General features: G+C 37.5%; 2 protein-coding genes across 6 annotated transcripts; one reads left to right on the top strand and one right to left on the bottom strand.

Annotated features, from left to right (window-relative positions):
- Positions 1 to 4,994: 4,994 nt before the first annotated feature.
- Positions 4,995 to 7,540, top strand: LOC103456108 (oleoyl-acyl carrier protein thioesterase 1, chloroplastic-like). Its single transcript, XM_008395750.4, has 7 exons — positions 4,995 to 5,684; positions 5,945 to 6,078; positions 6,160 to 6,273; positions 6,494 to 6,589; positions 6,693 to 6,780; positions 6,856 to 6,924; positions 7,020 to 7,540. The coding sequence occupies exons 1-7, from the start codon at positions 5,322 to 5,324 to the stop codon at positions 7,293 to 7,295; spliced, it is 1,140 nt and encodes a 379-aa protein (XP_008393972.2). The 5' UTR covers positions 4,995 to 5,321; the 3' UTR covers positions 7,296 to 7,540.
- A 1,371-nt stretch (positions 7,541 to 8,911) lies between these two features.
- Positions 8,912 to 14,545, bottom strand: LOC103456076 (protein MID1-COMPLEMENTING ACTIVITY 1). Of its 5 annotated transcripts, none has more exons than XM_070808102.1 (10): positions 14,145 to 14,537; positions 13,968 to 14,051; positions 13,664 to 13,789; positions 13,111 to 13,575; positions 12,129 to 12,529; positions 11,751 to 11,848; positions 10,948 to 11,019; positions 9,940 to 10,046; positions 9,619 to 9,715; positions 8,912 to 9,324 (listed from the first exon to the last, which is right to left on the bottom strand). In XM_070808102.1, exons 4-10 carry the CDS (start codon positions 13,507 to 13,509, stop codon positions 9,272 to 9,274), a joined length of 1,227 nt encoding a protein of 408 aa, XP_070664203.1. In that variant the 5' UTR covers positions 13,510 to 13,575; positions 13,664 to 13,789; positions 13,968 to 14,051; positions 14,145 to 14,537; the 3' UTR covers positions 8,912 to 9,271. The 5 variants fall into 5 exon arrangements, with proteins under 5 accessions (XP_070664203.1, XP_017179658.2, XP_070664204.1 ...); XM_017324169.3 differs by having other exon boundaries at positions 13,968 to 14,063; positions 14,145 to 14,530; XM_070808103.1 differs by having other exon boundaries at positions 13,691 to 13,789; positions 14,145 to 14,526.
- Between the last annotated feature and the right edge of the window lie 1,294 nt (positions 14,546 to 15,839).

Genomic DNA, 15,839 nt, shown 5'->3' with positions numbered 1-15,839 from the left:
ATTTTCTCATCCATCATTTAATAAAAATGTTAATGAGATTTATCCTTTTAAAAGAAGACTTTTAAACCCCTATTTAATTAATAAGATTTTGAAAAAAAAAACAAAATATAATTTAAAATAATAGATAAATAATGTTGGGTGGGGTGTGATCTGCGGCGGAGAGAGGCTGGGAAATATTCTACACGTGGAAATTAATATTTACATTTAAAGGACTTGACCCTTGCTATGTTTCATCTAAGTTCATTGTACTTACTTCACACATTCTCTTATGGCGGAGTTCCACTCCAACACACCACAGGTTGGGAAATATTCTACACATGAAAATTAATATTTACATTTAAAGGACTTGACCCTTGCTATGTTTCATCTAAGTTCATTGTATTTGCTTCACACATTCTCTTATGGAGGAGTTCCACTCTAACACACCACCAATGTTCTTTGACAGTTTTGAAAGGAGGACCACTAAATTATTACCCTCGGCGCAACGCCCCTTGGTCGTTTGAATCATGATCCTTTGACGTTCAGAATTTAGTACTACGGTCTAGAGATATTCCTATTCACTTGTAAGTGAGATGTTTTAGGTTCGATTCTCACTAAAGATAAACTTAAACACATTATTGCTAAATCATTATAAGACTTAGTTCACTCACTCCTCTGTGTAAATAACATTGCTTGTTCAAAAATAAAAATACCAAACTAAACATGTATACACAAATCCCACATTCCAAAGGCAAACACAGGAAGGGATCATTTCTGAATCCCTTCCACCAAGTCCACCAACTATCCACCAAGTCCACCAAGTCCACTCATCCGAGCCATTGAAATTTGATCCAACGACTATAATCAGAAGACCCTTTTAAAAGTTATAATAACTTTAACTGTTGGATCAAATTTCAACGGTCCGAATGAGTGGACTTGGTGGAAGGGATCCGAAAAGGATCCATTTCCGGCAAACACGGCTAATTCAAGTTGAACTAAATCAAATTGTTTGGGTTAAAACTTAAACTTTGGGCTCAGAAGGGAGTTGGCCCAAAAAGAGGAGAAAAGCCCGAAGCACAGCCCAAGCCCAGAAGACAGAAAAAGCCTTTCCTGACTAGGTGCAGGTCATTTGCACCACTTGCTCACCTACCCAAGGGCCAAGTGGTATAGACCAGCCAGCTAATCAGCCCAAAAGTACTTTATAGTGGCAGTACAAGTAAATAGTTGATGAGTCACTATTCTTCAAACTGCATTCGGGCAAGATTATTGCTACATGAGGCTAAGCCAAAGTGTCTATAAAAGAAGAAAGAGAAATCAGAGTTAAGGACACTCAAACAAACCAACAAATACAAGCACAAACTCTGCTCAAAGCCAGATTTGCCTTCAAAACGAAACTGTAGTCAGCCCAAGCCTTCATCCCTTTCGGGATAAACCCTTTGTAATAGCTCTGCTACCCTGTTCAACTCTTGCTGTAGTATCGATTTCTTTCTGTAAACTCACCTCTCAACCCCTTTTCTAAGCTTTCAAACCTCCTGATAAACCACAAAGATAGGAAGTTGCAAGACGATCAGCCTTACCCGACAAGGTTAAACCTTGCCCAACCCTCTTTATTTTTGTCTTTTCATTCATTAGCCTAGCAATATGTTGTATACTACAAGTTGTATCCAAGTTATTTCTAGTAATATGGCTATTAAAAGACTCTCTCAGCGCTTGAATCCGATTTGAATATGTCTTCACAGTTCAAGCCATATCTAAGTTCTAAGCCCTCGGGCATGTAAGATTTGATCACTCAAAAGTCTTTGGCCTCAAGGCATAAAAAAAGAACCTTATGTGGACTTAACTCATCCACGACAAGCTTTGATAAACAAGAAGTCCGAAGTTACTTGAGGCGCAAGTAATCAACCTGTTACTTAGTTTTATTTCTATTATATTATGATTACCATAAAACGTTCGAGTACGGAATGAATTCTGATAGGAAGCCTCAAGGCCTATTCAAGGCCCTACAAAGGCACCTATTTGAATTCATCATGTTCATCGGGCTAGAACGTTGAGTATAGAAGGAGTTCTGATGGGAAGCCTCAAGGCCTATCTAAGGCCCTACAAAAGCACCTATTTGGATTCATTCTGCTCTTCGGGCTCAGGTAATCAGAAGTATAATGGTTATAAGACTCATATAACCAAGAAAATGAACCTTATGTATTCGAGTACTAAGTTAGTTATTAACGGGAAGCCTCAAAGCCTACACCTAAGGCCCCACAAAGGCACCTGTCAATAACTAACATAGTCTCTCGAATATATATATAATTAAAACTCAACATCCGTTTTACATCTGCCATGCTGAAGATGGCAGTGGCACGCCTGAGCACTAAAAAGTTAATCTTGATTGTGAGCCTCAAGGCCTACACCTAAGGCCCCACAAAGGCACCTTTCAAAGTTAACTCTGTCCTTCTCTTTCAGCCTTGCCCGACAGGCTTTGCTCGACAAGCCCGCCAGTAAAGCAGAAGCCCGACAGAAAACATCAACCGGCGCCGACCTCTCGGGGAGCTGTGTGCTCGTCGGCTAGGAAGCATCCCCGACGGAAATTCCTGCCACGAACACAAATTGTTCAAGTATTCCGGTCCGGTTCGTTCAAGTTCAAGTAATAATGCAGTCAGTGTAAGTATTCTGTATACTTGACCGAACAAGATGGACAGTTGTTGCTTCTTGTTATTTCACTTTTCGTCTAAAAAATTTCAACACTTTAGAGTTTAGACTTTAGACTATGACCCCTTGGTGTAATAATCCAAAATCCTCCCTGGTTGATTACACACTTTTTTATTTATCTCAGCCGAGCTTGAACACCTTGTTATTTTATTCTGCTCGACTCAATTCATTAACACTTCCTACAGTAGGACAATAACTTACATTCCACGGGTTTATCGCTACAGTTAACACATCTCATCTCAGATATCCAAGTAGACACTAAAATCAAGGCATGATGACCGACATTTGGAACATTACAAGTCAAGGTACCCTTGCTTACCATCTACAATGGGCAATATATGTTCTGAATGTCCAAAGCACCTCAAAATACGATGTCCAACAATCACTTCACTTAGGGCTGGTTTGTTATTGATGTGCTTTGAAAAAAATTGGTTCTGCTGTGCTGTGAGAATAAGCAGCTGTAAATAAAACAGCAGAGTGTTTAGTAAACTTTTTTGTAAAAGTGTTATTGGAAAAAAAAAAGTAGTATTATAGTGTTTGGTAAATTTTTATGTAAAACAGCGGTAACTGTGTGAAATGACAAAAAATGGTATAATACTAAATGTGCCATTAATTTAATTTTCGTAACAAATAAAGGTGGATTACTAAATATACTTTTTTTAAAAGAAAAATATTTATAAACTTTATCTTAAACATATAATCTAACGTTTAACAAAAAATCATAATCCAACGTTTAACAAGAAATCATAATCCAACATTTATGCTGCTTCACATGTTCAGCTTTTTTCACAAAAAACTGTGAAAATAAGCTGTTTTTAAGTGTTTACCAAACACATTTTTGAGCTCAACTTTTTTTTATACTTTCTATTTATAAAAGTACATCAGTATTAAACCAGTACTTATAGACTAGAAAGCAGCTACGAATTCAAAGAAATCACATATCAACTCCAACCGAATTGAAATAAATCACATCAACATTCGTTTGGTTTCATATCAAAGATTATTACCCAAAATTTGTGGGATAGAACTTGACTGCTGAAAAAATCAGCAACAACTCCTGCTGATGATCAATCACAGCTTAACCGTGTTCAAGTTGTGATTAAAAAATCAACAACTTGAACATTTGTCCATTTTTGATTGGTCATCAGCAGGGGCCGCTGCTGATTTTTCAGCACCCAAGTCTCGTTCAAATTTGTGTCAACTTTGCACAAACAAGAATGCAAGAAATGTTTTCATCTTCATGAAATAACTCCTTACATGAAAGCTGACTGACATTGGAGCTCCAAGATGTAACCTAATTTAATGAACCAACATCTTGATGATGAAAATTGGAGATTTTCAGGAATTGATAAACAACACTCAGTTGCAGAGATTCCGGTATTCCTACGTCGCTATACAACTATCAAAGTATTAGACAGTGTAGTAGAGTACTAGTATGAGGCTACCAACTGATGTAGATGTTAATTATTAGATTATTATTTAAGTGCTAGTTAACATGTTTATTTTTTATAAGTGATACATCATTTAGTTTGTCAATTTAGTTTAAAATTTTAACCTTCCTAGCATTATCTTTGGGTTTAAGGCCAAATCCTTCCAAACCAAACCGGACAATAGCATTCTGGCTTGTTTATGTACCTCCATTAATTTAGTTAAAATCGATGTTTCTTATAAGACTTGGATGTGGTCTCAATATTGGAAAAAAAAATACGTATAAAATGTTGAAGATCCCTTATTATTCGGATTCTCGATATCTTATATAGCCTAGATGTGAGTCCCTGTCCTCATATTTATCGACAAGTAAATTACTTAGCGAATCTTTTGACAGATATTTACAATTACTTTATAAATAACGTTAGTGAGTCGAGTCTTGTGAAGTGAATTGTAGTTTTAATAGATTTCTCTATAAATCGGTGGAGACTAAAGGTAACTCTTTCTGTCTTTTCTCGATGTGGGATAAATAAACATTTCCGCGTACGATTTTAAGGAAAAAAAATTTTCTTTACCTGCCAATGCGGGATTGAATTAGGCCTAGAAACTTGCTACAAACGTAGAATGTATCACTTCCAATTTGTGCTCAATCTATTTTTCAAGTTTTTATAACTCTTTTTTTGTGCTTTATTTTTTGAGAAATGCTAACGAAATTCTCTCAAAAGTAGAACTCTTCATAAATTCTTTATCAGCTCGTATTTTTTTAACAATGCTTATCATGTACACTAAATGCATCGCTAAACTGTAACGTAACGAAGACTTCATAAAAAGTCCCCGCTATTAAAAAGAATCTCCTTGGCATCAAGTCCCATAAATCAAGCCCCATAATTTGGTATTACTATAAATAGCGTGACGTAGCTTTCACACCCTTCACTTCCCGTGCGAAATAAAAAATCTCTCGCTACAACCAGAAACCAAAAGCTTTCTCTTTCTGTCTCTAACCCCCCTCGAGTTTTCAAAAGGTCGTCGTTTCCGCACCATCGTTATCACCGTCACCGAATCCAGTGGCAATCCAGTAAATTCCTCCAGACCCGGTGGCGTTTCCCGTCCCGGGGCTCCTCTTCCTCGGTCCTGTCGGCCACAAAATCTCTTCCTTCACTATAGATCTCTTCCTTCAATCTAGAGAGAGAACGTGAGGAGAGGGAGAGAAAATGTTGAAGCTCTCGACGTACAGTGGAGTGGACCAAATTCACTGCGTGCCGGCCCAATGCCGCTTCCTGGGCCCACCCAAGCCCAACCCAATTTTCCCCCGCCGGAAAGACGGCCCATTTCTTGCCCCCTGCGCTGCTTCCCCTTCCAAAACACCGGTTCTCGCCGTCGTATCGGACCGGGGGGCCGGAAGCGTGGCGGGACGGGTCGAGACGAAATCCGGGTCGGTCACCCTGGCAAACCGGTTGAGGAAGGGGAGCATGGCGGATGACGGGAAATCGTACAAGGAGTGCTTTATAGTGAGGTCCTATGAGGTCGGGATTAACAAGACTGCCACTGTCGAGACGATTGCTAATTTCATCCAGGTGAGTTGAAGGTTGAAATTTTTAGTTTCGATTCAATGTGTGTTTGTTGGGTTTGATTTGAATTTTTGTGGGCAATGTTCATTCTTTTGGATTCGATTTTTGTGGTTTGTAGAAATGTATCGATTTGGTTGATTGGATTTTGTTTGGGGCAATTAGCCCTTCAATGATCATTATGGATCGACTAATTGAGTTTTTTCATTGGGGAAACAATCGGTCTTCTTCTGATGATTATCGTTTTTATGTGAACATTTGTGATGCAGGAGGTAGGATGCAACCATGCTCAGTATGTTGGCTTTTCGACCGATGGATTTGCGACCACCACTACCATGAGGGAAATGCATCTCATATGGGTTACTGCTCGCATGCATATTGAAATCTACAAATATCCAGCTTGGTGGGTGTTCTCTTATATTACTGTTCGGGTTTTGATATCTAATCTCGAAAGCGAAACTTAAACTGTGGGTTTGTGGTGCAGGAGTGATGTCGTTGAAATAGAAACATGGTGCCAAGGGGAAGGGAGAATCGGCACTAGACGCGATTGGATACTCAAGGACTATGCCACCGGTGAAGTCATTGGAAGAGCGACAAGGTGTGTATTATTTCTGAGTTTTGATACTCTGAGCTTTTAGGACGCTTATCAAAACATGGTGTAAGTATGGAAAATACTAATCTTTTTGCACGCGACATTGAAATTTACGTTGGAGAAACATGTTATTGCATTGAAGATCACTTTTGAAGAAGTTGTTGAATGTTTTCTGCAATTCTGAGATGCAATTTAGAAATTGTCTATGTGTGATGCATGGTTTCAGCAAGTGGGTGATGATGAACCAAGACACTAGGCGACTTCAGAAAGTCAGCGACGATGTTAGGGAAGAGCACTTAGTTTTTGCTCCGCGAGAACTGAGGTAAAGGCCCTTTTTTCTGTTTGGATGACTGCATCGTATATATGTGATAAGGTTATCCCTCTTGGACAATCTTTTGATTGGTTTCTTGTCTTGACATTGATAGATTAGCGTTTCCAGAACCTAACAATAATAGCTTGAGGAAAATTCCCAAACTGGAAGATCCTGCACAGTATTCCAGACTGGGAGTTGTGGTTAGTGTTTCTTCAAATCCTTTTTTAAGTTCTCAATATTGTTTTGAGTATTCTCAGTATGCTTTAATTTCGCAGCCGAGGAGAGCTGATCTTGACATGAATCAACATGTTAATAATGTTGCTTACATCGGATGGGTTCTTGAGGTTGGTGTATATGTTTAATTCATAATTTTGTTTCGTGGGTTCTACGGCCTTAAGTTATCTTTGGTCACATAGGAGATGTTATATTTCTTTTACAGAGCATGCCTCAAGAACTCATTGATAGCCATGAACTGGAAGCAATCACCTTAGATTACAGGCGGGAGTGTCAACGGGATGACATGGTTGATTCCCTTACCAGCGTTGAACCTTTCGATGATGCTCCAGCTCTTTCAGGTAACGGAACAAACGGATCCCTTGCTGCAACAGAAGATGATAAGGACTACCGTCAGTATTTGCATCTACTAAGATCAGCGGGCGATGATTCAGAAATAAACCGAGGGCGAACTATCTGGAGAGAAAAACCTGCAAGATGAGGAAATGATCTTATGCCTTGGTTTCGCCGGTTTTAGGGTTGATTTTTGTTTCTGTTTCCCTTTGTTTTTGTCCCTTGTATGCGAAGGTTGTTTCCAAGTTGATGTCATCTGCCATATTTTCTTATCTCAGTTTTTTTTATTATTTCCAATTCTCCTCTTCTTCCAAATTGTAGCTGTCATGTTAGAGTGGAAACGTAAGGTTTGGATTTTAGTTGCAAAATGTAATACTTATGTGACCATTTTTATGTGCTGGTTTCCTTTGATTTGTTAGTCGTATTTGGCCAATAACTTCAGTGAATAACGAGTTCGATAGGTGAAGATGTTATTACGACTTTAAAAAAGTCATTTTGCACTCTTTCGATTTCGTCTTCCTCATTGCCCTTTGGGATTAACCCATGCTAACTCAATTGTTGAACTGATCCAAAATCAAAAACCGACGACATAAAAATTAAAGATTGACACAAAACGAGTCAAAAATGAAATACGGAAGACAATTGAGATTTGAAAAATGATCATTTTTGACTACTTTCTAACGCTACACAATCCAAACATGAAAATAGTATTATCTAATGAGTACCCAAGGGTCCTAGTCTCTAGGAATATTGATGGAAAGTCCATTCCCAAAGACAAATTCCAAAAGCTTAGGAGGAATTGAAATTCCAAGTGCATAAAATGCTACTCCTCTTCTCAATATAGTTAAGTTGTATCAAATTCCAAAACCATCAACCTTCAAACTAAATGCTGCTTCAGATTCAGAAACCCTTATCGTCACGAAACCATGAAAATCCATGGCCATTAAAGCTTATCAATGGACTTACATCAACCTAATTTCAAACCAACAGTACAAACCCACGGAACTTAAATTTTAAATGTGAATTGTTTTTTTTATCTTACGGTATAATTACCATCGAGTACAAGATAAAATTAATGATAAAACTAAAATTTATTAATAAACCTACAACCAATAATCAAATCCAAACATGACATCAAACCCTACCATCACATAATTTTTATCATACGTTTATTCTAGTTAAAATCCTAAGACACTTTTACAGAGAAAACAAGCTTATTTTGCCGATGGATAATGATTTTGAAGTTTTGAATCCTCCAACTAAAATATGATCGATTTATTCAAGTTTCTTTTTTCATTTGATTTCAATTTTTTTAGAATTTAGGAACAAAATCAGCACCCTTTCAAAGCATTATTACTAGTAAAAACAGATATAAGATTTTAAAATTTTCACTTTTTTTAATTATCTATACGAGATTAAGAAAAATTAGCAAATAAAGGATTAATTAAACAATGTGCATGCAGTTGCAGTTGCAGCAACAGTGGTGAGCCCACAAGGACCATCTCCTGTGATTAATAATAATAATCATAATTGCATAGTGAAAGGATGAAATTGGGGTACCATGAAAAGCACCGTTTCTTGGCCATGTTGTCGACAACATATATATGAGATTAAGCAAAATCAGTAAAAAAAATAAAAGGATTGGGTGCGAGAGAGACCAATTTTGAGTTTTTATTTTTTAAATGGATGTAAAGATAAATTTATATATTAAATTAGTTTGTGAGGATAGTTTAGGTAATAAATTTAGATTTAAAGAGATATTGATAGTTTAATTAAAAGTAAATTGGATGTAGAAAGAAGTTGTATGAGTTCAAATAAAATTCCCCCGTACAATAAGGTTGGTGGACCCATCAAACCCCAATAAAGTATAGAAAAAGCTACTTTGTATATGAAAGAAGGGGAAAAGAAAAAAAAGGGAACCAGGTATCTATGATACAGAATGTGCTGAATCTAAAAAATTTTTAAAAAAATAGAGAAAAAAAAGCTAATTTACATATGGGAAAATTAATGAGGCATAAACTTCCAAAGTAGGGTTCCTGTAACCTGGCAACTAGCCATTACCTCTACGTATGTCTTTCGAAGTAGATGAATCTCCAAAACACGGAGCTGTGCTTTCTTTATCATTCAGGTTTCCATGTACTGTGAGGCTGGGGGGCTTACTTTTGTCTTCTCGGCACCTGCAAGTTGGTTTTATATCAAACAATTTGCATATTGGCTTAGAAGTAGCGATCAGCATATTTTTTTTTAGTACATCGATATTTTTACACTAAGGGTGGGGGAGTTCGGCTAAGTCACACAGTGAACAGCCTAATTTGGTATCGAATTCGTCATCCACGAGATTAGAACCTAAGACCTCTCACTTCCAAGTGGAGAAATACCATCAGATCGTAGTACTGAGTAATATTAGAGACAGTAAGATTATGATGAGGTTTGAGTAGAGATATAAAGTTTGAAGCATAAGGGGCACTTACCATAATGAACCCCGCGTATTTCAACTTCTCGCCATTCTTGGACAAGGGCACAGCAGCAGCACATAAAATGAGAAAGGAAGTCATCAATAAAGCCCCCCTGTCAAAGAATGGAGGTTTATCACGGTAAATGTTGGTTCTTCATGTTGGATTATAACATTATAATGTGGAGCTATCGAAAACCAAAGTCATAACTATCACAGTAAAATGATCATATTGTTTGTTTCATGTCTCAATATGCCTCCCAGAACCTACAAGATCAAACCAAGCAGTTGCGAAGATACTATGATTTTACTTAAGTGAGGAAAATGGGAAAGGAATTACCGAGATATTCAACGTCTTGCGAAGCTTCCTTCTAATGCAGCATGTATAACAACAGCACGACAATACTAGCGAATAAGCCATCAATTCATTACATGCTTCTGCTGAAGCTGATAATCAATGAAAAGAATTTCTGTATGAGTTTCCAACAGTATAAGAAAGGGCATTTGTAGAACGTCAATATCACAGCGGCCAAAACAGAACGCCCAGTTGCAACTTTATTTAACCATAGAAAATGGGGGAAAATGTAAAAAAAAATAGGGCATAGCTAGGATTAACGGGACAATCTATGTATGTATTCAACAAGCCATAAAAGATATCTCCCCTAAGTCAAATCAACTTAACATTCAAAATCAACTTAGCATGAGAAAATGAAAATTTCTTCAGCTAGTTCATGCAATCTTTCTTTTAGGCCTTGTTCGAATCATCAATCAGGCAACATTACAATCCAGATTTTACCACAAAATCAACATCAATGTACAATTGGCATTTGTTCTGGGTCCATACAGGGATTTATTATAAACTATACCAAAGATGGCATCACAAGTCGATCGCCCAGTTTTTTTTTCCACAAAGTAAAAGTCAGCAATCCTATTGAACATCCGCTGCTTTTCTGGAATATAAAAACTGAAGGCTAAAGACATCAGTCACTTAAACTCCGTACTGTGAAAGTACAAAAGACTTAAAAACAAATGCCAAAGAGCATTCAGATATAGCCTAATCAAATAGGCTATCAATCTTTCTAAATTCACATTAGAGCTTTGAAATAAGTTGTTTTGGGTTCAAAGTCCCTCATCCCCCATTCCTCAGTAATATTTTAGCTGACAGTGAGGCCGAATGGGGCTGCACACCTATGTTTTCTGTCCCCCACTCCACATGCATAATGAGGACGCACATGAGGAGCGTGTAAGGTTGATATACATTGTTTAGCCATTCCTAAGCTTTTCAAGTATATTAATAGTTTAACATGTAAAAACTGAACTAGGTTTAGATAATCCAGAGAAAACTCACACATAGGCCTGTTAGTTGCCGCAGAAGCAATTTTTGAAAACGTCCCGCAAGGGTAGAAGAATGTCTTTATACCTGCAGAGAAAATAATCGGCAAAACTTTAGCATACACAGCAATGTTTGCCCTTGAATCACTTGATATATGGGATGATGTAAATCTTCTGTGTCTAATGACTGTAATGTTTGACCACCCCAACCTTGATCATATGCCAGAACATTTATATGAAAATAATATTATACGTATCACAGAACTTAATTTGTGATGCACCCTAGACTCATGAAAAAAACGACATCCAAAATAAAAATCATCTAAACACATGCATCGCATGTGCATGAGTAGATGGAGTTATCATAAACAGAGACAATGGATATGGAAGACTGAACTCAACCCAGCAGGATCAGTCAATAGACCAATTTGTAATAAACTCCGATCAATCCAAATTTTTAGTCAAGTTAATTGAAATACTATAAAACTATAGTAATACTGAGAATAATAAATATTCTTAACAAAAACGGTTGAAGCCCTATTTTTTACATTTCCTTCCCGTTTGGGTTGAATGGTATAATTTGATTATAAAAATATTAGACCTATCCCATGCCTTCATTACATGGGGCAAGGTTCAAAAACCAACGCACTGTATGAGATACACAACGAGAAGAAAAAAAAGGGCAAAGTCTTACTGCTAGATATCGTGCAGCGTACAGAAGCATGTGGAGCAAAAAAGGAGAATTAAAGGCACCCTAATCCAATAACACTTTGATTATAAATTCAAGTCATGAATAGTCTAAAAGAATAAAGAATTTACACAGAGCTGGTTCTGAGCAACATCCAAGTAGATCAGTATTCCATTCTTCATTTCGATGTGAACCTCTAGTTGACAACAAATCATGTCTAGACGTGTTTCTGCATATACAAATTATGACGTCAGATACGCAAAGACCCCAAGAAAGACAGCGATGTGAGTGCATACAGAAATGGGAAAATCAAATCCCTAGCATAATGATATCTATCTCTGCTCGTCAGACATATCTGACTGAGGGGGATCAATCAACGTTGAGAAGTTCCAAGATTGTAACTAGCTTATGCATCACTATTCTTACATTTACTAATTGCAACACTGAAATTTGAACTGTACTGTTACTAGACAGAAATTACAGATGTAATAAAAATGCAGAAAACTAACCTTGAAGTTTTGCGAGATTCATTTTTTTTATAGCTTTCATTAGATGAATGTTCTTTCTCGTTATTGGCATCTGAATGACTGCGGTCTACTTTCTCAATATTTTTTTCAGGGGAAGACTCTGCAGCAACAGTTTCTGTCACTTCTAGCAAACGCTGAATTACTTCACATTGACTCACATCATAAGCAGCTTGTGACCGTTGTAGTTCAAGTTGAAGCTTTTCATTTTCCTTTTGGAGCGCCTCGTTAAAAGCTAATTTTGGGTAGGAGCATGAAAGTGTTTTCTTCAGTACTACAGTGTCATGTATTGAGGGGTCTGGTTTAAGGATCACGTCCTGTACCTTTCTGTCCTCCTCATCCAATGTGTATTCACATTGATCCATTTCAATGTATTCCAATCTTTCCTGTAGTTGAGAGGAAAATGAATGGACTTAAATCAGGTTAAACTGCTATAGAAAAGCAGGAATAGTTAAATACAATCTTAGGCAATTAATTTAATCTACTTTCAAATGGGTCAATTGTAAATTACAGTAAATCCGGAGGCAGAGCAAAGTTAAAGGAGTTTAAGTGCTTGTTAATGAACAAATATAATGCTAATTGTATTTCATAATTACAAATTCTTAGAAACTGCCCATCAAGGTTCATTGCCCAATCCGTGTCATTTTATATATCATCGGAAAACAAAAGTAAGTCGTAGTAAATAAAATAAATCATGAACAACGAAAAGCTTCATACAAACTACTTCCGTTTGCTTAATTCTTCCATCAAGTTGCTGATATACCTAACCTACTCAAAACACCAAAACAAAGACAATCAAACTATTATCCAATTTCAAAGAAGATCGCAAATTTTTCTTGCAACACACACACATCAATTAGACCACAAAGCAAACGAGGAAACCGAAAATATAATAATAATTATTAAACCAATGACAATAACATGAAAAACGAAAAAAGAACAAACAATAATCCGAAAAATTCAATACCCTGACTCGAGCGTTGTCCACAAGAGTAATCAGAGGGACGAGCTTCAAGTATCTATCGATTTCGTTCTGAGCCTTCCTGAACTGATACACAATGTTCCACCCCATTGCAAGCAAATACAGGTAGCTCCGGTCTTGGCAGCTACTGACCAAAATGTAAGACCTTTTCAGAGCCTCCTCTAGCTGCTCCAGAGGCTCCCTCGTCTCCGGATACCTCTTAAGCTCCGAGATCTTCAGTTGCTCCAACAAGTTCCCGATCAGCTTCAAATGCTGCGCAAATTGCCTGCAATTTTTCTTGTGCATTCGCGCTGTGCTCGCCGCCTTCACAATCATTCCGATCAGCCTCACCGCATCTACGCCCGTCAACTGAGCCACATTTGCCATTTCTCCGAACGACGCCATTTTCACCTCTCCCAATGCAGCAAACTCCGGATTTTCGGCTTTTGTAAACTTAGCACAGGCCCACAGCTACAGATTGCATTTCATTATAATCACTTCAGTTTCAATCTAATCAAAGACATAACTACCAAAATTGAAGTTCTAAAGCAGCAATTACTCTGAAAAATTGCCGAAAAATCAAAACCTCGGCGAAATTTGCAAGATTTTCAGCAACGAAATCGCATTTCGATCGGAGATCTTCAGGTTTCGGAGCTCGAGAGCTAAAAATGAAAGTGCATTTCAACTAAAGCCAAAAAGAACCAAAAAAATCAGATAACGAAATCTCCAATTTTCACCTTTACGCTTCTTGACTCGCTTTCTCAAAGCTCAAATAAACAAAAGCGACCAAAAATATACAAAAAATAAAAAATAAAAACAAAAAGATACTGAAAAAAAATATAAATATATCGCCGTCAACTCACTGTTATTCGCCGCCGTTCTTCAGCTTCCGGTCGGTAGGAGACAACGGCGTTTTTCTTTTTTCTAATTTGCCAAACAAAAAAAACCTGCAACAAAAGCTTTAAAGCTCCAGAATCAGAGAAATGAGAGAAAATTGAAAATGCAAACGAGAGTGAGGAGGCTACGAGCGTTTGTTTCACCTCTCTGCGAGCAGGTTGGTGGTGTAATTTCTAGCAACTTCGAGGGCTTTTGTCGGCGTACTTATTGCATGAAACGGCAAAGAAACGGAAAAGAAACGTCAAAAATCTGGGACAAGGAGAAAAGGTGCAGGCATTGCTTTGCGGGAACGAGCTGATTCTTCCTTCTTCCTCCCCTCTCTCTCCTCTCTCTCCTCTGGTGGATTTTGGAAGATTTTGAGCAGAGAGACAAATAGATAGATTGAAGGAGAGCTCTGATGGAAACTCCCACTCACTCTCTCTACTCTCTCTCACTGCTTCGGTGTGATTTGTCCGTGCATTGTTTGAGCAAAGCAATCTCTCTCTCTCTCTCTCTATCTCTCTATCTTCTTTCTCTCTCTATCCCAATCGTACCCACCGCACCACGCCAGCCTAGGATTTAGTGGTGCTGGTGTTGAAAGACGAATTTGTCCATACTCCGCCATCGATTTTACGAAGCTGGCCAAGTGTCAATCACCCCCCCCCCGCGCCTGGGGGTACCGGCGAGGTTCGCCAGGTGGCGGTTTAATACTTGCGCCAAATTTTTGTTTTGGGAGTTATTTGACATTTACCCACGGAATTCGTGTTAATTTCACTCTGGTCCTTAAACATATTTTCTTTCTTTCTAATCTTTAAATATAATATTACGTCAGTTCCAATAATTAACATAAAGTAGTGATGACTGCAATTCCAATTTGGCTAGTTTTTTTGGTTAAAATGGAAAACCTTATGGCCATGGGCTATGCAGGGCCGGCCCTGAGGGTAGACGAGCCGTACGACCGCATAGGATCTTTATTTTTTGGGGCTCCTTAATTTTAATGACCTTTGTAAATGTTGTACGTATAAAAAAAACATAAACATATTACACAAATCAATCTTAGCTAAGTTGTTTAAGCGTTGTTCTCCTATTTAGTTATGAACAGATTTAACATTCTACCTGCTCATCTTTATTATTTTTTGATTTTTTTGTGCTACTTTTATTAGGGTATCTTTTATTGGAAATGCACGAGAAAACTAGGAATGAGCAATAAAAACCGTGAAACCGAAAAAACTAAACCGAACCGTGACAAATAAGAAATTATACCTTTACTCTACTAATTGTTACCCTACATACATTTTAGTCAAAAGATAAAAAAAAAAAAGCAGTAAAAGTAGATATTTAGAAAAAGTTTTATCGATGAAAACAAGGTGACAGGCTGGGGCGGTAGAGGAATAAATGAAGCTCAACCGACAAGGTAATTGAGAAGGGGAAAAGGTCAAAAGCGTCATTTAACTGTTGTCAACTATAAACCGGTAGACCCGCATATTCCAATACTAAAAAAAGCTCAACATCCAGTCTCTAGCAACTGCCATGTGGACCCAATGTCCGACGACGACGACGACAAACTGCACATGAACCACTGCCACGTGTAACCTTTGTTTTGCGAGAGATGATTCTCGTCGAATTTTCTTTATGAGAATTTCAAGGATCTTCTAATTATATATATTCATCGTATATCGTGCGATCAGTTTTTTTTAAATACAATTTATATTTAAGTTTAAATTAAAAAAATTATAATAATTTTTTACCGCACAATATATAATGAACATATATGATTTGAAGATCTTCAAAAAATTATAATAATTTGTTTTGCAGCATAACCCCCGCTGATTGCGGATAGCTCTCCTCTGTCTCCCTAA

Source organism: Malus domestica, chromosome 02 (genome assembly GCF_042453785.1).
Source record: "Malus domestica chromosome 02, GDT2T_hap1".
Taxonomy (NCBI): domain Eukaryota; kingdom Viridiplantae; phylum Streptophyta; class Magnoliopsida; order Rosales; family Rosaceae; genus Malus; species Malus domestica.
Note: the sequence above shows the minus strand (reverse complement) of the source record. Positions and strands in the feature narration are given on the sequence as shown.

Bases quoted from the DNA above. Each gene is read 5' to 3' on its own strand.
- LOC103456108 (XM_008395750.4), top strand. From the start codon at position 5,322: ATGTTGAAGCTCTCGACGTACAGTGGAGTGGACCAAATTCACTGCGTG. The intron at 6,079-6,159 runs GTGGGTGTTCTC...TTTGTGGTGCAG, and splicing joins ATCTACAAATATCCAGCTTG to GAGTGATGTCGTTGAAATAG. The intron at 6,590-6,692 runs GTAAAGGCCCTT...TGACATTGATAG, and splicing joins TTTGCTCCGCGAGAACTGAG to ATTAGCGTTTCCAGAACCTA.
- LOC103456076 (XM_029090406.2), bottom strand. From the start codon at position 13,509: ATGGCGTCGTTCGGAGAAATGGCAAATGTGGCTCAGTTGACGGGCGTA. The intron at 11,020-11,750 runs GTAAATTCTTTA...TTTTCTCTGCAG, and splicing joins TTGCTCAGAACCAGCTCTGT to GTATAAAGACATTCTTCTAC. The intron at 9,325-9,618 runs GTAAGTGCCCCT...ACCAACTTGCAG, and splicing joins AATACGCGGGGTTCATTATG to GTGCCGAGAAGACAAAAGTA.